Raw genomic sequence first — 20,695 nt, 5'->3', positions numbered from 1 at the left:
GGCTTTTTTAAGGTATGATTTTTATTGCTGCTAGGATCTTGGGAAGAGGAATTTGTCGGACTGCGGCTTAGAGGGGTGGACGGAGTTGAAGACTTTGCCGGAGAAGGAGACCTAATAGGAGCACGCCTTTCTTCAAAAGTGAATATTTTAAACTTCACTCCATCAATATTGAGCAAAAGCTTCGCATTAATTTTGAACAAGCAGTCAGTGAAGACTAAGACTTTTGCACACTCAATACTTAAGTGATCAACTGAGATCACTCTTCTATAGATACTTCTGATGTTGTAGAAGTTTTTGTAGCCTCAAGCTGATAGCGATACTACTAGAACTTTTATCCATGTCTCCTTGCAAAGAGGTCTGGCATTGTCATTGACATTTTCAAGGTTTGTGAACCAATTTTCAAGCCAACAACTTTTAATAATAGCCAGTTTATCACCTAGGCTGTCAAAGATTATGAGGTGCATCATTCCCCCTAAAGGTTTGATTTTTGGGCAGTTAAACCCAGATGCTAGGATGTAGTCCACTACGGCATTGGATGATAGTGATGAAGATGCAAGTGCAAGAACACTCCATTGAAAAAGGTCTTCATTTTCGTAATTTTTTATGCCCTTAATTTTCGTAAAGCAATCATTTTCGAACTCAGTGGCAATAAGTTCGTCGCGAATTGTTTCGGTGTCTGGGCGAAGAGCTCTGGAGCACATTCTCCTGTGATTACTCGGTTCAAAGAAGACGAAATGAGGGTGAAGATCAACTTCATTTATAGCAAAGGGGGAGATTTCTTGTGGTCTAGAGGTTTTAGGGAAGTTTGGGGCAGAGGTGGGATGATGGCTGGGTGGGGGGTGGGTTCCTTAGGATTTGTGATGGGGGGCCGGTATTGGTGGTTGGTTATTTTGGTTCAGTTGAGCAACTTCTTTGTAGGATATATGGTCCCTGCTGCTTAGGAGAGTGGGTTTGATTTATGTGGTAGGTGGACGAGGGTGGGGTTCGTGAGTGGAGGTGGTTGTCCTGGAGCGGGGATGCGGTGGGGCCAAGCTGTCATATTTGGCTGGTTGGAGGAGGATACGGCGGTTGTCTATCTTGACTTCATTGAGTTGGTGAATAGCTATGAGTAGGGACTTGGTGTTGACAAATTTCAAGAAGGTGGACTTGAAGGTCAGGGGTGAAGGTGAGAGGCAGGTTGGAGATGAATAAGATTTGGTTTGCTACTGGGTGAGGTTTTCTCTTCCGTCGGCTAGTCGTAGTCCAAGCATGAAAGTTTCTCTCATTCTCACTTTCCTTTTCTCTCTCTCTTTCTCTAACTTTCTCTTTCATTCTCACTTTTTTTTATTAAGCAGTATTGTATTATTTCTATTAGTCTCTCTTATTAATTGATTCTTAGGGGGTTGGAATGAGCCATATCCACTTTTCTTCGAGGGTTTCTGAACCCTATATTATGGGTTTAACCCATTTCAAACCCATATCTGATACTTGAATTAAGTGAACCAAACAACACTATATGAAGTAACAAAAATCTACATTATTGTACTACATTGTTATAAGGTTGATTGTGTTTAATAATGACTATCCAACTAGCTTATTGACTTCATAAAGAATCTAAGAAGATGTAATCTATTAAATTTCTTGTACTATAATCCATTAATATTTATCTTCAATCATCCGAAGGTAAGGAATTTATGAAACATTTTAGAATTATGTGACTTGTTATATAGTCCATAATATAGTTTATCCATATAATATTACAGGACCTATAATAGATCATAAGAATTTGAAAGCTTGTATTTGTAAATTATTTTTTACTCGATTTAAGTAAATATATCATAGGAATTTTTTTACTAAAAAGCAGACATGAAGGTATCAGTTTCTTTTTGGTTTATTAAAAAAGCAACTATGTGTGGATGGATTTCACAACAAATTGTTTTTTTTTCCATAAAAACAACTTGGTTTGTAAATCATTTGGTATAAAGTGATATATTTATAATTAGAGATGCCAGTATACATAAGAAAGTGAGCTTAGGAGAAGGCAAAATCCTATATGACATCGACTTAGAGCTTATTTGGTTAAGTTTCAAATGCATGGAAAATTAGAATTTCTAGGAAATAAGTAAATGTGTTGTTGTTTGGTTGGCAAAAATATGGAAAGTAAAACTTTCTAGAAAGTTCTATTTCCTACAAAATGGAGGAAATAACTTACCTAGGGGCTAGGTCCCCCTAGTTAAGTGGAAGTTCCCATGGGAAATAGAATTTCCCATTTTCAACCAAACAAAAAAAATGTAATTACCAGGAAGTAAAATTTCATGGGAAATGCAAATTCATGGATAGTTATACTTCCCAACTTCAACCAAATGAACCCTTACAAGAATTTATTACGACTCTACAAGATTGTAATAATTGTTTTATTTAAAGAGATTTAATTGTTCTATTTGGCAATGACAATTGGTTATTGATATTTTTTTTTTTTTGGTACTTGGTTTCACTGGATGTTTATTTTGGCTATTGGTTATATATCGAATTGTTTGGTAATACACAGTGAATGTAAAACAAAGCCAAAATCCAGTTAATTTTTTTCCCTTTTGGCTAACAAACTGGCTTCTTGGCTATTGAAAAGTCATTTACTAAATACTTTGGTCATATTTGGCAAATAAAGTTTAGAGTTTAGCTGTTAGAGTTTAGAGTTTTAACTTTTCGTTAAGCAGATTTGACTGCTGATTTGACAACTTCTTATAAATGTGTTTGGTAACAATTAACTGGTTGCTAAAAACTTATTGTCATTTATTTGTGTGAAGTAATATTTATAGACATTTTAATATACATGGATAGTATTATTATTAGAGGCATAAAAGTCATTGAACATATCTTTACTTAATCCTCTAAAGAAAAAGCTCTTATGAGCTTTTTCATTTTGAGAGTTTTTAGTTCAAAACTTTCTTTTACTAAACACCCCTTTTAAAGTTTTTGACTACTCAAAACTATAATAGTGGTCCAAAACTCTCTTTTTACTCCAAAACTCTAATTGCCAAAAACTCCTTTATTTTTTGCCTTTATAATTATATGAAAAAGCTAAAAATCAAGACAATTCAAAAACATCGAATTACCATTTACCAAATAATAAATATGTTAGATTTGCTTCACCCAATAATTTCCAAAAGATAAAAGCTAAAATTTTATATAATTGAAAAGTTTCCCGATTAGAAGTAGTGGATTCCATTAGACAAACCATAATTGTGTATTAATTTGGTTTTTCCACAATTCTACTACTTGCCGCCACCTATTGATTCATTAATACATATCTTATTTTTGGTAACCCCTAGTAGTTACTCAATCTAAACAAGGTTAAGAACATTATTAGTATAGTACCACAAATTCAAGCTAACCTAAAGAACAAACAATCCGACTGGCGTGGACCCGGTTCACACTAAAAATAGTGTGGACCAGGTCCAGGCACGTGACCCGTTATATCACTTTAACATACACTATATCATTTTAACATACACTATATCATTATAACATACACTATATCACTTTAACACACCCTATATCACTTTAACATACACTATATCACTTTTAACATACACTATGTTACTTTAACATACACTATATCACTTTAACACACACTATATCACTTTAACATACACTATATCATTTTAACATACACTATATCACTTTGACATACCCGTTATATCACTTTAACATACACTATATCATTTTAACATACACTATATCACTTTAACACACCCTATATCACTTTAACATACACTATATCACTTTTAACATACACTATATTACTTTAACACACACTATATCACTTTAACACACACTATATCACTTTAACATACACTATATCATTGTAATATACACTATATCACTTTAACATACACTATATCATTATAACATACACTATATCACTTTAACATACACTATATCACTGTAACATACACTAAATCATTTTAATATACACTATATCATTTTAACATACACTATATCACTGTAACATACACTATACCATTTTAATATACACTATATCATTTTAACATACACTATATCATATCAATATACATTATCATAAACTCACGTGATATGAATCGGGTGCACACTAATTAGTGTGCACCGGGTTCATATTAGTTTTTTCTAAGAACAAAAAACTGTTCAATCCTATGATTTAGACATTTAGATACTCCGATAAAAATATAGAGACTCTAGTACTAATGTACTATATGGCAGAGTTGTGGCCCATGTAATAATATTTAACTTGAAGGGCAAATAAACTGAAAGACAACCCCCCAACATTGAGGCTTGTACACTTGGAAGTTGGAAGCTAGACAATCCTTAAAACTTTCCAAATAAACACAAGGAAGAAATGGAAAACCAATAAATAAAACAAAAACAAGGAAAGCTTCAAGACTTTTAACCAGGTTTTCTTCCACAAAAGTACATGCTTCCTGTGGGCTATGAACCAAAAACAAAAACCGCAACTTTTTCACCCTCAAACTCTTCAATTCACATATTCCTGCCTACTTAAAACCCCCTTCCCCAGCTTCATCTTTTCAACCATTACTCGCATCTCATTGATCTCTCTTAGTATTAATTTTATTTTTGTAAATTATCGCAACAATGAGAACTAGCTGCAATGGATGCAGAGTGCTCCGCAAAGGGTGTAGCGACGATTGCGTAATTCGACCTTGCCTTCAATGGATGAAATCATCGGACGCTCAAGCCAATGCCACGGTCTTCCTCGCCAAATTCTACGGCCGCGCCGGTCTTCTTAACCTCCTCAATGCGGGCCCTGACCACCTTCGCCCTGGTATCTTCTTGCTACTGTTTTGTCTAGTTTTCTAATTTGCATGTCCCATTCACAGTTCTTTTAACATAAAATATATAATGTTCTAATGTGTAATCTAAGGATTAGTATCGGATCTTGTATATGTCACTACCATCATAAATGGGGCGAGAGTGCATTCAAATTAGGCTTGTTAATTAACCCCACTTGAATTTTGAGCAATTTTCTTTAAAAATGAGATTTTGGAGGAAGAGTATTAAAAAAATTTGGAAGGTTTTGTGTTCAAAAAATTGGTAACTTGACGTCAATAGAAACTTATCAATTTGTTTTGTCAGTAGGTATTTTTTTTTAAATCTGCCACTTCTTAATAAAGCATCAAAACTTATTACTTTAGTAAGGTAATTTTATTTCCGACAGAAACTAATTTATGATTCCACGGATACAACTATAAAGGAAGGAATGCAGCAATTTGATTGTTATGAATCCTAGAAAACGTAAGGTGTTGAGTACGACAATTACATAAGGCACAAATTAGTACTCTTTTTCAATTATTTTTATTGGTGACAGACTTTGATAGGCTCAGGGACAGAATCTTATGGAAATCTAACTTATTATGGTAAATTTACAAAAAGAGGATCATATTAGCTTTGGCACTTCCAATAAAGTATGATTTTATTCTTTTTTTTTCAATTGACATTTTTTTTCTCTTCACGTTTGCTCATCAAGTATCAATGATACTTCTATATAGATATGAAATAAAGCGATAAATTTTTCTTATATGGTGCAAATTTTTCTGACCGATTTATGGAGTATCATTCTGTGTACTAAACGGAAACAACCAATATATGTTTTTGAAAGCCACGGAACTTAACCAATTCAGGGGCGGCGCAGAGCACGTGTAACCTAGGCAACTGCACATCACCACCAAAAATTTAGGGTCCGTAGAGTATCTATACTAATATATTAAAAGGGGTGCCTAAGCCATAAACGGTGCCACGTGGCGCTGTCCCTAAGTGAGTTTACTCCATGTAATCCACAACAATAAAAAAAATTAGAAATTGCATAGTGTAAGGTTTGATCCCGGAACCTCGAGAGCATACACTAAAGTTTTAACCACTAGACCAAATAATATTTAGTGTTATCATCTTAAATTATAGTATTAATAAATGAAAATTTTCCTTACCCGGGACGTAGTCCGGGCCTAATAACTAGTTTTCAAATTATATATTGAGTAATTGTATAAAACATTTTTGATTGTTGGGTTGGTCTCATATATTATATATGCAACATCTTTAGTAGAGAAATATGATAGATATGTGAACTAATTCAAATATCACTAATGATCATAAAAATATGGTTTGACATCCCTTAAACACATCCTACTTAAGTAATCAAGCAATAATTTTAATATTAAGTAAGATTAATCTCATTGCTCAAATATTTCAAAGTAATTTAGTTTACAATTTTTAACCTAGAATGAGACTATACACTTCTTATTTATATTAATAACAAACTAAGTCATACACTAAATACAAATATTATTGTTAAACAACCCCAACTTACATATTACACTATGTAAAACGCTTACCTTAAACGGAACTATTAACTACTAAAATATACTCCCTCCGTTTCCTAAAGATCTTCCCTCTGTCCGTTTAAGTGCGCTTCCAAAAGATCTTCTCTCTTTTACTTTATTCCTTATTTGGAATTTGTTTTCCCCTTTTTATCCTCTCATGTCTCTATCATATGGTCTACCATTACATTATTAATTCAATTTTACCGTCTTTCTCTCTCCTACTTTAACTCTGTTTTATTTGTTTATTTATCTCAACCCCTTTCTCTCTCCTACTTTACCCACCCCACACAAGTAGATCCTCCTTAGTATCTGTAGGAACAGCAACAAGGAAGATCTTTAGGAAACGGAGGGAGTATATAATATAAGAAAATTAGATTGTAACACATCGCTATTCCGTAAGCTAACTAATATAAAATATAAACTTTTGTCCAAATGTAAATGTTTTAAAGTCAATCGAGACCAACATTAAAAAGACAAAGTATTAAGAGGGTGCCTTTGAGTTTATATCAATGATGTTAATGTGTGAATACTTTTTTATTTTATAATCCAAAATTTAAAATTTGACACATACTTGTACTTTTAATGTATTAAGAAATCGACTAATATTATCTTCATTGTACATTACATGCTTTATAAGTGAACCGACCATAAATTTATTAATATTTTTATATTTTATAGTATTTTTTTACTAGTTTATATTTTATACTATTAAATTAAAATTGAAATATATTTATGCTTTTAATCTATTAATAAAGGACCTAATATGATAATGTTAATTGTACCGGACCTCCCTGACAAATGAAACGCCCTCAACCAATTACTAGTAAATTTCTATAAATACTTGGTGGAACCTTAAATTTTTTTGGAAATATTTATATATTCGATAATGATAACTTTTTGTAGTTTCCAGTTTTCTTTAACTGGAATTCATTAATAACGCCGTTTCTCCAAATGCGCTTAACTCAATGATATACCCCTTGATTCCTTTGGAGATTGTCTGATTTGATCATGGTAGATTTCTACTCCCGCGGTTTCTAATTATAAGTCATTTAGCTAAAATATTAGTTTCACTGTATAAAAAATTCAACAATGTCAATGTATAAATTTCATAATTGATTTTGTTAGCTTTTTATTATTTTTTGTCTAATAGGAAATTGAAAATGGATTGCATGATAAGTTGTTTTTAAAAAAATTTCTAATGAATTGAGAATCAAAATAACAATTTCAATAAAATTGAGGTAAGAGAATGTTATTACCTTAATAAAAGTGATAAAAAGCAAAAAGTTTGTCTATCTCTTTATAATTGCATATAATCATAAGATTTATTACGTTTTATTTTGAAATATTAAATATTGAAATTGTACTGGATTGCTGGTTAAACTCTCACATTTTTTTTCAAAAGTTATGTGTTTGATAAATAAACATGTGTTTAAGAAGCTTGAGAAGAGTCCTACATAATACATAAATTGGAGAGTATCCTGTAACATCGTTCCTTTGATAAGGATGCTTTTCAACATATTTGTATAAATGTCGCTTTATATTACTATGAAGGTAAGATAATAGGCTGATTTAGATTATAGGTTGATTTGTATCATCAAAACAGTAACTAATGTCAATTTCTATTACCAATGTAAACATTTCTAATTTAAACTAACTTATTAGTATTTAAAAAATAGAGGGAGTTGCTCTAAAAAGGATCAGTCTGAAATCTCTATTATGTAAGCCAAGGGGAGAGCAATGGTGTCCCCCTTTGAATTGACATTTTCACCCATCTAGAACATAAAAATTAAAACCATTAGACACATACGCTTACCACAAAAATTCAACCAAATCTCTATTACACCCAATTAACTTATATAATTGTCAATTACATAAACTTGCCAATAAAAAAGATTCAATCAAATTAAATTTAGATCCAATCAACTAAAAAAATTCATAATCAAGAAATTACCAAAAATTAATACCACAAACAATAAAAAAAATATGGCATTCTCATTACAAAGACAACTCATAAACAAAATTAATCACAAATACAAAATCCAAAAAAAAATCAATTTTTTCATTACTTGGATTTACAATTTTATCACTTATAGTTACTTTAGAAATATTTTTAGATACTATTTGTAAGTATTTAAATACTTCTGACTCACCAAATGAAGGTGAACCTAGATACGTATTTTCATAATTTTTAATACCAAGTAATAGTTATGCCTAAAATGTCACCGCACGCATAGCGTGCAGAATAAGCTAGTAGGTATCTACCCTAGGCTCGTTAGTTACCTCCCTGACAAAAATGCTTCCTATTTGGTCTTTTTTTTTTTTAATTTCCTTTATTGTGTTATGGACATTATCTCTATTATATAAGCCAAGGGAGGAGGTGTGATGTCCTCTTTTGAAGTGACTAAAATATCCTTAATGATCTAATTAATGGAATGAAAAAAATTACAAAAGCAAATCATTTAAAAATTCTCATTCCAACTTGCCATTTAAAACAAGTTTAAAATGGTATATGCATCAAATACTTCAATCAAAAATTAAATGGACAAAATATTTATACCTTATAAAAAAAGATGGCATACATAACGTGCACATGAAAAGTCTGAACATTCACTACCTTTGATATTCTTTAATTCAGTTAAACCAACTCATTATTTTTGTTCTTTCTGTTCAATATTCATTCACAAAAAATTAATGTTAACAATCACTCACAACTTTTTTATTTTTTTACATTAGCGAATTAATATATCTAAATTCATCTAGTTGAATTTTTCACATTTAAGTTTAATCATAAATGAAGTACGAATGGAGTATCTAATAGAATAACAAATTTTGAAATTAACGCACGCATCGCGTGCATATGAAGGCTAGTTCTTAAGAAAAGTAAGATCGGAAGAACTAATATAACCTACTTTATCGGTCTCAAAATATACTCCTCCGTCCTAATTTATTTGCTACATTTTGCCATTTAGGTGTGTCCCAATTTATTTGCTACATTTGCAACTATTTCCATATATAGTACATAGGTCCCACACTTTATTTACAAATTTGTCATCACTCCCTCCTTGTTTTTGTAAATATTTCCATATATAGTACATAGGTCCCACAATTTACCTATTTGCTTTTTGTTAATTCTTGTTATGGCAATGGTCCCCACTCCCTCCTTGGTCTTTGTGATAAAGCAAATGTAGCAAATAATTTGGGACGGAGGGAGTAGTTCTTATATTCATTTTTGGTGTGCTAAAATTTAGTTTTTGTATTTATATTTAGTTCTACATTTTTTTTCGTAATTTGTCTACAAAAACTGCATGCCCATCATTTATTTGCTTTTTGAAATTAGTTTTTTTTCTTTATTTATTAAACTCAAGTGTTTTTTTTTGAAAACTGCATGCTCTTTAACCAATTATTTTTCATTCTTTCTCCTAAAATTCATCTTTTCCCATACAACATTTATTTAAATGAACAAAAATTCTTTACTACCCTTATTAGATTCTACTTACTTTACACAAATTATTAGAATATGTGGTCTAATTTTAACAAGCTTATTCCATTTCACTCTATCCCAACACTATTCTAGTCATCCCTTCTCCTCTCCTTCTTTTGTTTTCTTCATTATCGAACTACAACAGACAATTTCCAAAAATAACTCGATAGTCTTACGGAATGGATTAAACTAGTTACTAAATGGATTAAACTAGTCACTGAATGGATTAAAGAATAACATTATTAAATAGATTAAACTGGTCATGAAATAAATTAAATTGGTCCCTAAATAGATTAAATTGGTCACAATATTAAGAAAATGTAGCATGTTTTCTTCTTAATATTGGATTTGGGTCGAGCCTAGTTTTAAATTAAAAGTATGAGATCTCTTACAAAACCAACTGCTTACCTTAATTCTCGTAAAATTTAAAATCAGGAACTATATTTTGGGATGGAGGTAGTATACGAGTCTAGAATAGGGATATTAGGCTGTCTACGTTGTCCAAATAATTAATTATAAATCATGCTATATTATTAATTATTTTTGAAGGAGGACATGCTATATTATTAATCAATGCACGACTTCAGTAAAGAATGCGTAAATTATACTCCTTTTATTTTAAGATATTTTTATTTACTTTGATTTTCTTTTGTTTCTCAATAGCAGGGGCGGCTTTTAGCATGTTCAACATGTTCCATGGAACAGGGCCCCTTAATTGTGAGGGCCTCAAAATAGAGAAAGTTCAAGTAGTAAAAAGAAAAAGTTTATCTACTTATTTGGATTACTTTTTTTTCTTAATATGATTATGTGAAGTATGGATGAGCTATTACATTATTGAATTCTTCAAATACGAGATCGCACAGGGCCTCTATATAGTTCGAGACGGCCTTGCTCAATAGGATTTAAAATAAGAACAAAAACAAACAAGATGAGAAACTAATACTGGAATAATTAATAAGATACACGTGCACTATTTTTTTTTTTAATTTCTAATCAATAGGTATTGAGTTGCATTACTATAAAACTAGCGTATATATGCACATAATGAATGAAAATATTTGAAAAATTAAATTAATTGCTAAAATACTATGAATTTTTTAATTTTTAATCAGTTTATATCACTAAATAAAGGATTTTTACATGTCTTTAAAAATTTAATTGAGAGGTATGTAACTGATTGTATTGTTAATTATAAAAATAAAAAGGAAACTCATTTGTGTTGTAAATTTTGACAATTTTCATTTTGTCGTGCGATTTTTATATTTTGAGTTTAACTTGTTAGAGACCACCTATTTCAAAATCAAAATTAGGAAATGGTATGTTCAATATTAAAGAAAATTAGTGCAATAGTGACTAGGTTAATTTCTTTCGGTAACTAATTTAGTCCATTGAGTGATTAGATTTACTTTTATATTAAAATTATACCGTCTCTTTTAATAATTTTTCTTATATTTTTTATTGAATTTCTTAGTTCCATGATTCCATCTCATTTTCCTTTTTCTATTTTTTCTTTTCCTATTATTGTATGTCCCATCCCCATTGTCGCATCCTATATAACAGAGATTGTAAATACTCCATATATTTTTTTTTGACGGTAATTATTGTTGATTATTTTAGTGTTTTAAGTTCTCTTATTAAGATATATAGTTGCGTTTGGCAGCAATTTTCCAGTCACTCTTATACGAGGCATGTGGGAGGGTGGTAGACCCAATATACGGTTCAGTAGGTTTATTATACTCAGGTCAGTGGCACCACTGTCAGGTGGCCGTTGATGCGGTTCTCAAGGGTCTGCCTAGCATGCAACTTTCTCCGTCGTCTGATCTTATCATGTCATCCAATGTTGCATCAAATCCACCTCAGCAGATTATTCTGCCTCCTCTTAAGCTTTATGACATCCGCCACTTGTCGTCCTCTTCCACTAAGGAGTTTCCCACAGGGCCTACATTGGTCCCCACTGGGCCCCACCTTAAGGGCCACCCTCGTATTCCAGTTTTTGATTCCGATCAACTTTCAATAAATGACGGTAATGGTAATGGTAATGATAATGAAGGCGAGGATGAACAGAGTACTGAGAAGCAGAGTATATTTTCTGGTGAGTCAACGGAAGGGTCTATTGCTGGTCAAATCAGCGAGAATGAAGTGCAGTTGGAGCTTACACTGGGGTTCAATAAGTACGGCGAGATGCGGTACTAATAATTAACCAAATATATCATGTAGTACTTTAATGCATATGAATTTTGTTAATTAATGATAATAGATGAATAAACTACCAAAACAAGAAAAAGAAAGGGTATGAAGAGTTAGTAGTGAATTAGTGATCAATGATTCAGCACGAAAAAAATATTAGTGACGATGATTCACGTGTATGTCACGTGGATGTTTTGACGGCTCATAACAAAAGAGAAGAAACAACGTAAATTTTATTACACGTCTTTGGTGCGTGTAAGTTATACTCATGTACTATGTTAGTGCTTTCTTGGTTTTTTCTGTTTTGCCTTTCTTTGATGCGTTACAAAATGTTTCTCCATCTTGATTTGCAAATGTAATGCCATGATTTTCTGGAACGTTGAGAACTGCCGGATCCAAGCCTAAAGTTTTGGTAGAAAATATACAATTAAAGAAGGGTTACTAAAACCATCCCCAATTTAGTGATGCAATTCAGTAAAATATTTATAAATCTTCATTATCATATTCTTTCTTAAAAAAAAATCTCTCTTAAACTATTTTATCCTCCTTTATACAAATAGAGAAAAAAAAATTATAAAAGACCTAATTTACAAATTTTAATCTGATACTAAATGCACGATAATTTTGACCTAAACGAATTCCAATCTGATGTAAGCTTTTCAGTTTTTTTTTAACACTAGTGGAAAAATGAAGAAGGGCTACGCTGAAAATGGCCTGTAGGGCTGCGCTTTTTGATAGCAGCCCTTTCAATAGCACCCCTTCACTTTTCAAGTAGGGTTTCGCTTTACTAAAAAGCGCAGCCCTTCGTTGTGAAGGGTTGCGCTTTCTAGTAAAAGCGCAGCCCTTCTAAGGTTGAAGGGCTGCGCTTTTTTAACAAGCACACCCTTCTAATCTTGAAGGGCTGCGCTTTTTTCAACAAGCGCGGCCCTTCTAAGCTTGAAGGGTTGCAGCCTTCAGGAGCCCTCCTTCTTAGAACGGCTGCCCTTGTTGAAAATCGCAGCCCTTCCAAGGAAGAAGGGTTGCGCTAGTTTCAACTAGCGCATCCCTTCTTTGAATTTTTTTTTTTTTTTTGTAAAATTAATACAGCTCTGCCCTTGCTCCTGCACACAGCAGCCCACCCCCACTGCCCACCCCCAGCACCCACCCTCCCAGCACCCACCCACAACCCCAGCCCACCCCTCTGCACACCCCCTGCCCACCCCCACTGCACCAACCCCCACTACCCCCCTCCCAGCCCCCCCCCCCACTGCACCCACCCCCCTGCCCCCCCTCTCAGCACCCATCCCCCACTACCTACCCCACTGCACCCACCACCACACCCCAGCCCACCCCTTTGCCACACCCCCTGCCCACCCTCTGCCACACCCCTGCCACCAGCCTGCACCCCAATCCCCAGCCCACCCAGCAGCCCCCACACCCCCACCCCCACCCAAAACCTCCCTTGGACAAAAAAAAAATGCAAATGCAATACGATAATATATGACAAGTGGAGAAAGGTAATAATTAACTTCAAATATATTTAATAATGTAAAAAGTGTACATAGAATTGATAGAAACTAGTACATTCGAGCAAAAATGTCATCTTATGCAATCATCGGTAGTGTGGGACGCCAACTTATCCCGAACTTCATCTATTTCTTCTTTGGTGAAGTTCCTCGAACTTGGTATGAAATTCTCATAAACCTTACAAAACAACCAAGGAATAAACACATATATAAGAATTCAATCATTTTACCGTAGTTAGTAGTTCTAAAAATGACATATACCTTCCCGAAATTCAATCAAAATCAAATTCAAGCCTAAAAAAGTCTACACACTAGTTATAATATATCTCATATAATCATGTTCAAAGAAAATTTGGGGTTAAATGATGGGAGCGAAAAGGCCAAAATAGGTCGGAAATGGCCTTTTCGCTCCCGAAATGCAACCAACAACAAATGCAAGCCTAAGAATCTACATACTAGTTATATTATGCCTCATATAATCATGTTCAAAGAGAATTTGGGCTTAAATCACTTCATAAGTACATTTTAGGAGCGAAAAGGCCAAAATAGGCCGGAAATGGCCTTTTCGTTCTCGAAATGCAACCAACAACATATGCAAGCCTAAGAATCTACATACTAGTTGTATTATGCCTCATATAATCATGTTCAAAGAGAATTTGGGGTTAAATCACTACATAACTATATTTTGGGAGCGAAAAGGCCAAAATAGGCCCGAAATGGCCTTTTCGTTCCCGAAATGCAACAAACAAAATTGGAAACCTAAAAATCTACACAATAGTTACATTATGCCTCATATAATCAAGTTCAAAATGAATTTGGGGTTAAATGAATCAATAAATACGATTTGGAAGTGTAAAAGGCAAAATTAGGCAGAAACTAACATATATACTAATTAATTAATAAGTTACATACATTTTGAATATCATCAACATGTTTGCAACGGTTGACGATATCGAGCATGAACCTCATGACGTAATACCCACACGCACGTCCACCTACTTGTACCGGACACTAAATTCACCAAAGGATGCAATAAATGACATGTTAGATGTGTATTATGTGTTTCTATAAAAGGATGCAAAAAATTACTCATGTTACCTCGACTGAATGCCAAACAGGAGGTTTTGGTTGTCGAAGTTCAGATGCAATAACCCCCTTCATCACACTACATCAATACATTATTATCAGATTAGATGTACATTTAATATTAATAAGTGTGCATACCTATTTCACAATGATTTGACTAGTAAGGGCCGTGGTGTTTGTTTACGCAAAGAATCAAAGTGGTAGACTTCGTTACGTGACAAACATAATGCAATCAGTGTCCAATGGTTCCTACAACAATAAAATGTTATTATTAATCGTAGAACAACTAATAGGTCAATTTAATTAAAGTAAAAAGTGAGTTTAAGAAGCATACGATTCAATGTAAGGAAGAAGAATGATCTTATATCCAAGACGAGAACATGCTTTCAAAGAATCCTTGAGATATGCTTTCAACTCCTTTTGGTTTTGTACGCAACTGTCATCTCGTACTAAGCTTGGACATAACCAACCAAACATTGGCTCACTAGATGGCCTCAAATATTGTATAATAGCCTGAGAAATCATATTGATTAAAATAAAACTTACTTATTATGGAAGTTAGTTGGATTGAATACTACTTAATTAAGGCATATATGTATATTTATTAATTTATATACTAAAGTATTACCTCATGAATGTTTGTATCATGGAAAATTCAACTCTTCCTCAAGTAGAATTCTTTAATATCAACCTTAGAAATGAAGGTCGATGAATCCTCAAAGTAGTGGAATTGGTGGTGCGACAACTTAATCTCAATCATTGCTTCATCGTCTACATCGCTAGCGACTCATGTAGCCAAAAGCACGGTTGAGTAAGGCCTTGCACCACCTCGATCTCCGTAATGAGTGGAGACTTTGCCGTAGAAACATTTACTTTCTCCACTTGGGCACGTCGGCCTTCCTGAGGTGAAGCTACCTTCTTTCCCTTCCTGTCGGCCTTCCCCGAACCCTAGTAATTAGTTAAATTAAAAGATATTACTGACAATCATATATAGGAACTATAAAAGAAAACTATGTATATAACTTATGTTAATCATTGTACCTCATCTGATAACCGCACCAATGCACGCGGCCATAGAACATAACTGCCAAGGGCATCAGTCACTGACTGTACACCAACTTCTGCATTCGACAGCGGAAGAGGTAATTCTTCGAAACCGGGCACAATCTCTGAAACGCTGACCACATAGTGAATATCAGCGACTGGCTAGTTGTGCAATCGTACCCGGTCCCTAGGGGGCTGTGCAGAGCCATAAGCACGAATAGAAAAACTGCCATGACCATCTCCTCGAGCTAATAGCTCACATGGTGTCTCTTCCTTTTAAAAAAAACTCTATTCATAGTTAGTCTATGAAACAACATATATAGTAAGAATTTCATGCACTTAAGAACAATAGTTGTGATATTAAATGATTACCGTGAACTCCGCATCTGGATCAGGCTGCATAGCAACACCGCCCTGCGGGAAAGCACCAAAAGTCGGTAAGTCCATCTGCGCCAAAATGGCGTTGAAATTCTGAGTCATCTCCGCTCTGAGCTCCTCCCGAATTTGGGCTTTCATAGCCTCCACATCTATGGAAGCTGCTGAATTACACTGGAGGCACTGGATTTTGACGTAGAGGTGTATTGATCATATACACCTTTCTCACCCTGAGGCGGACACCTCCTTCGCCCCTCACACGTCCATATTGGTCCCGCCCCAAAGTCTCGTGTAAGGCATCAATTTGTCCCTTAGGAGTGAACTCACCAGCTGCCTCCTTTTCTTTCAAGCCAATCTGCATAAGGATAAGAGAGAAATACTCGTGAGCGCACAAGTTATATTATGTATACCTTATCAAAAACTTATAATATGTACTTACAATGGCATTAGCTATTGTTTTGTTCCGGGATCAGGCAAGACTCTCTGTCCCTTTGCATCAACCCCATGCATGGAACACCACCAATCGAGCACTCTATCTGGTTGCCGAGGCTGTGCAACTATCGTTGTAGAGCTAGTGCCCGATGTCGTGGTCGACGCAATCGTGGGGTAATGGCTATACATCCACGATTCTCTCGCCTGACCATACGACTGAGCACCCAGATGGTGATAGTACTTCCTAGCTTTTGCATTCGCGCTACTTTTCTCACGAGATGCCTGAAACACACAAATATAAACAAAGGTTAGATATGGTGTTATACAATAATATTGGATCTAAAAGTATTAAATCTTAGCTAGTAAAATATTCTTACAACAGCTTCCGGGGTTGTTTTTTGTGCAACAATGCATGCCACTCCTCAGGTGTGATATGCCTCCATATCTGATATGGAAACTTGGAGGGCGCCTCAAATGATGTGTCCGGTGAAGCCTCAGAAGAAGAATGTGTTGCTCCCCTGTAGTTTTTTCTTCTTTGTACCCCTGACTTTTCTCCGCTTCATGATCCACCCCGACACTAGCTTGGCCTTGAAGTCTCTGAACCTCTGGGCAACCGCGAAACACATTCTTCTTGGCTTCATCATTTGCAATATTGAATTGATTCTACAAAAAACGCATTTCACAAATTAGTAAATATTACATAGTATATTTAACTAAAGTGTTAAGATTCTAAACGTTATTGTACGCGAAGCTTACCATAGTATCTTCCCAAATCATCTTTTCAAAGACTCGGGCACCTCTTTCCATGAGTGGAGAATGGAGAGCTTATGCATGCAAATCCCGACTTGCATGGCATACTTTTGACGCCATTTTCCACAAGGTTCCCCAAATGATCGTACTCCAAAGTCATTAGGGTGGGTTTCCCTAGTGACTTTGTAGGTCCCCTTCCTTTTCTCTTTTTCTCTCCAAGTTCTTACTTGCCTTTGTAAACCTTTTTTTCACGGCGAGCCTTAACCAATTACGCCGCTCCTTTTCGTAATCGAAACAATCATCCTCGGTAGTGTGTTCCGCACTCGTATCCGTATGCACCTCCGCCATGTCCCTGAAATTGTACAAACATACGCATTAATAAAAAAAAAATTTACATTTATGGCGGAGGGGGTTGTGCAGTGGGGAGGGGGAGTGGATGGAGGGGCAATGGGGAGGGGGCAGCAGGGAGGGGAGGGTGTGCAGAGGGCAGTGGGAGGGGGTGCTGTGTGCAGGGCAGGGAGGGGAGGGGGCTGCTGTGTGCAAGGAGGGGAGGGGTGGCAGCAGGGGAGGGGGCTGCTGTGTGCGGAGGAGGGGGCAGAGGGGGGCATTGTGTGTAGGGAGGGAGGGGCAGCAGGGGGTAGGAGGGGGTCAGCAGGGAGGGGGGCAGCAGGGGGGGGAGGGTGGAGTGCAGGGGAGGGGGGCAGCTCTATGTAGGAGGGGAGGGTGCAGTGTAGGGAGGGGGGTGCTGTGTGCAGGGAGTGGAGGGGCAGCAGGGGGAGGGGCAGCAGGGGGAGGGGTGCAGCAGGGGAGGGGGTAGTGGGAGGGGGGCAGTAGGGGAGGGGGCAGTGGGAGGGTGGGGGAGGGGGTGCAATGGGAGCGTAGGCCAGAAATGGCCTTTTCGTTCCTGAAATGCAACCAACAATAAATTAAAGCCTAACAATGTACATACTAGTTATATTATGACTCATATAATCATGTTCAAAGAAAATTTGGGGTTAAATCACTGATAAGTACATTTTGGGAGCGAAAAGGCCAAAATAGGCCGGAAATGGCCTTTTCGTTCCCGAAATGCAACCAACAACAAATTAAAGCCTAAAATCTACATACTAGTTATATTATTCCTCATATAATCATGTTCAAAGAAAATTTGGGGTTAAATCACTTGATAAGTACATTTTGGGAGCAAAAAGGCCAAAATAGGCCGGAAATGGCCTTCTCGTTCCCATAATACAACCAACAACATATCAATCTAAAAATCTACATACTAGTTATATTATCATCATAATCATGTTCAAAGAAATTTGGGGTTAAATCACTTGATAAGTACATTTTGGGAGCGAAGAAAGGCCAAAATAGGCCGGAAATGGCCTTTTCGTTCCCGAAATGCAACCAACAACAAATTAAAGCCTAAAATCTACATACTAGTTATATTATCTCATATAATCATGTTCAAAAAAATTTGGGGTTAAATCACTTGATAAGTACATTTTGGGAGCGAAAAGGCCAAAATAGGCCGGAAATGGCCTTTTCGTTCCCAAATGCAACCAACAACAAATTAAAGCCTAAAATCTACACACTAGTTATATTATCTCATATATAATCATGTTCAAAGAAATTTGGGGTTAAATGACTCGATAAGTACGATTTGGGAGCGAAAAGGCCAAAATAGTTGCAAATTGGAGAAATTACACAGACCTGAGTTTATGTCTCATGATTTATTGAGCTTCCGCCGTTTCTTAGGATCCTCAAGTACATGTATCCCTTCCGTGTGATCTACACGCATATAGTTCTCCGACATATTACATCATCTTCCACACTAATTTAGGATAGGTAAAAGGGGGGAGGTCCTCAAATGCATCATATTCTTCCTCATTATCAACATCACCAATACCGAGGATACTCCTTTTACCAGGTACAACAATTGACCACTTATGATCAGCAGGATCAGTTACAAAAAATACTTGCTTGACTTGTGATGCAATTACAAATGGCTCCTCAGTTTCACGTAGACGACTAAGGTCAAAAGAGTGAACCGCAAGGATCATCGTTTCTTACACAACGTCGATTATCGTCAACCCACTTGCAACACAAGAGGCAAATATTAAAAGTACAGTAGTCCAGCTCCCATATTTCTTGTATTCGCCCATAATAGTTGCTTTCAGCATGTACAGGCGACTTATCTTTCGAGCTTGCATATTGTGTAGACGACGCCACAAGTGAAACACCACTATTTTGTTGCGATCTTGACTTCAGATCTTGACGTTCAGTCCAAAACGTATACCCATTAATATCATAACCCTCATAAGAGCGTACAGTTCACGAGGACCAAATGCTAACCACTTGACTGTTTCAGGAACACTTTCATCCAAATCATTGAGTACTCGTTTATGAAACCAATCAATGAAAGTCTTGTTATGCATTTGCGTCAATGCCCTCACTCCTTTTCCAGGATTGCTAACACGTAATTCCTCCATATGTTCACTTAAATAAGGATGGACATCTGGTACGTGATGCAATACAAATAAGTGAGCTTGTTTACGCTTTTCTACGGAAGGTGTGATCAATTTTGAACCAATTGTACCCTTGCCCTCAAGTCTGCCCTCGTGTCGGGATGTCGGAAGTCCAACAGGATCAACACTAGCAAAATACTCAGCCACAAAATTACTGATCTCTTCACCCACAATCCCTTGAATTATACTACCTTCTGGTTGTGCAGGATTCCGAACTTTATCCTTCAAAGTTCCCATATATCTCTCAAAAGGATAGCACCACCTCAAAAACACTGGACCACACAGCTTAATTTCTCGAACTAGATGGACAATGAGATGGACCATAATGTCAAAGAATGCGGGGGGGAAATACATCTCAAATTTGCATAGAGTTTCAACACTACTCTGAGCTGCAAGGAATCGAGGGTACGGGTCTAGGACTTTGCTGCATGAAAAAATGAACACAGTTCTGTAATGGTGTGCCTCACATGCTTTGGAAGTATCCCACGAATTGCAATCGGTAAGAATACTTGCATCATGACATGACAATCGTGCGATTTCATACTCGATAACTTCAACTCACCATTTAAGGTAACAAAGCGCTTCATATTCGATGAGTAGCCAGTAGGGACCTTAATGCCATACAATGACTCGCAAAAAATCCGTTTCTCTGCACGCGACATCGTGTAGCAAGCTGGTGGCAAATAATTCTTCTCCGAATCCTCCACCTTTTTACTTTTCTGAGTTTCATCATCAACCCTTTCCTCCCCTCTTTTCTTCTTCCTTCCGTCCCTTTTCTGAGCCCACAACTCTGGTCGAACCCCTCTTTTTCCAAGTAAAGTCGTGACGCCTTAACATCTTTTGTCTTGCCCGGAATATTCATAAGTGTCGCGATAATAGCTTCACAAACATTCTTCTCTATGTGCATGACATCCAAACAATGTCTGACCTTTAGATCTTTCCAATATGGGAGTTTCCAAAAAATGGACTTTTTTT

General features: G+C 35.8%; 1 protein-coding gene across 1 annotated transcript; it reads left to right on the top strand.

Annotated features, from left to right (window-relative positions):
- The first annotated feature begins 4,344 nt into the window (after nucleotides 1–4,344).
- LOC125499058 (LOB domain-containing protein 42-like) lies at nucleotides 4,345–12,287 on the top strand. The gene is made up of 2 exons (XM_048647476.2): nucleotides 4,345–4,798; nucleotides 11,492–12,287. The coding sequence occupies exons 1-2, from the start codon at nucleotides 4,609–4,611 to the stop codon at nucleotides 12,022–12,024; spliced, it is 723 nt and encodes a 240-aa protein (XP_048503433.1). The 5' UTR covers nucleotides 4,345–4,608; the 3' UTR covers nucleotides 12,025–12,287.
- Nucleotides 12,288–20,695: the final 8,408 nt, after the last annotated feature.

Source organism: Beta vulgaris, chromosome 6 (assembly GCF_026745355.1).
Source record: "Beta vulgaris subsp. vulgaris cultivar EL10 chromosome 6, EL10.2, whole genome shotgun sequence".
In the NCBI taxonomy this organism is placed as follows: domain Eukaryota; kingdom Viridiplantae; phylum Streptophyta; class Magnoliopsida; order Caryophyllales; family Amaranthaceae; genus Beta; species Beta vulgaris.
Note: the sequence above shows the minus strand (reverse complement) of the source record. Positions and strands in the feature narration are given on the sequence as shown.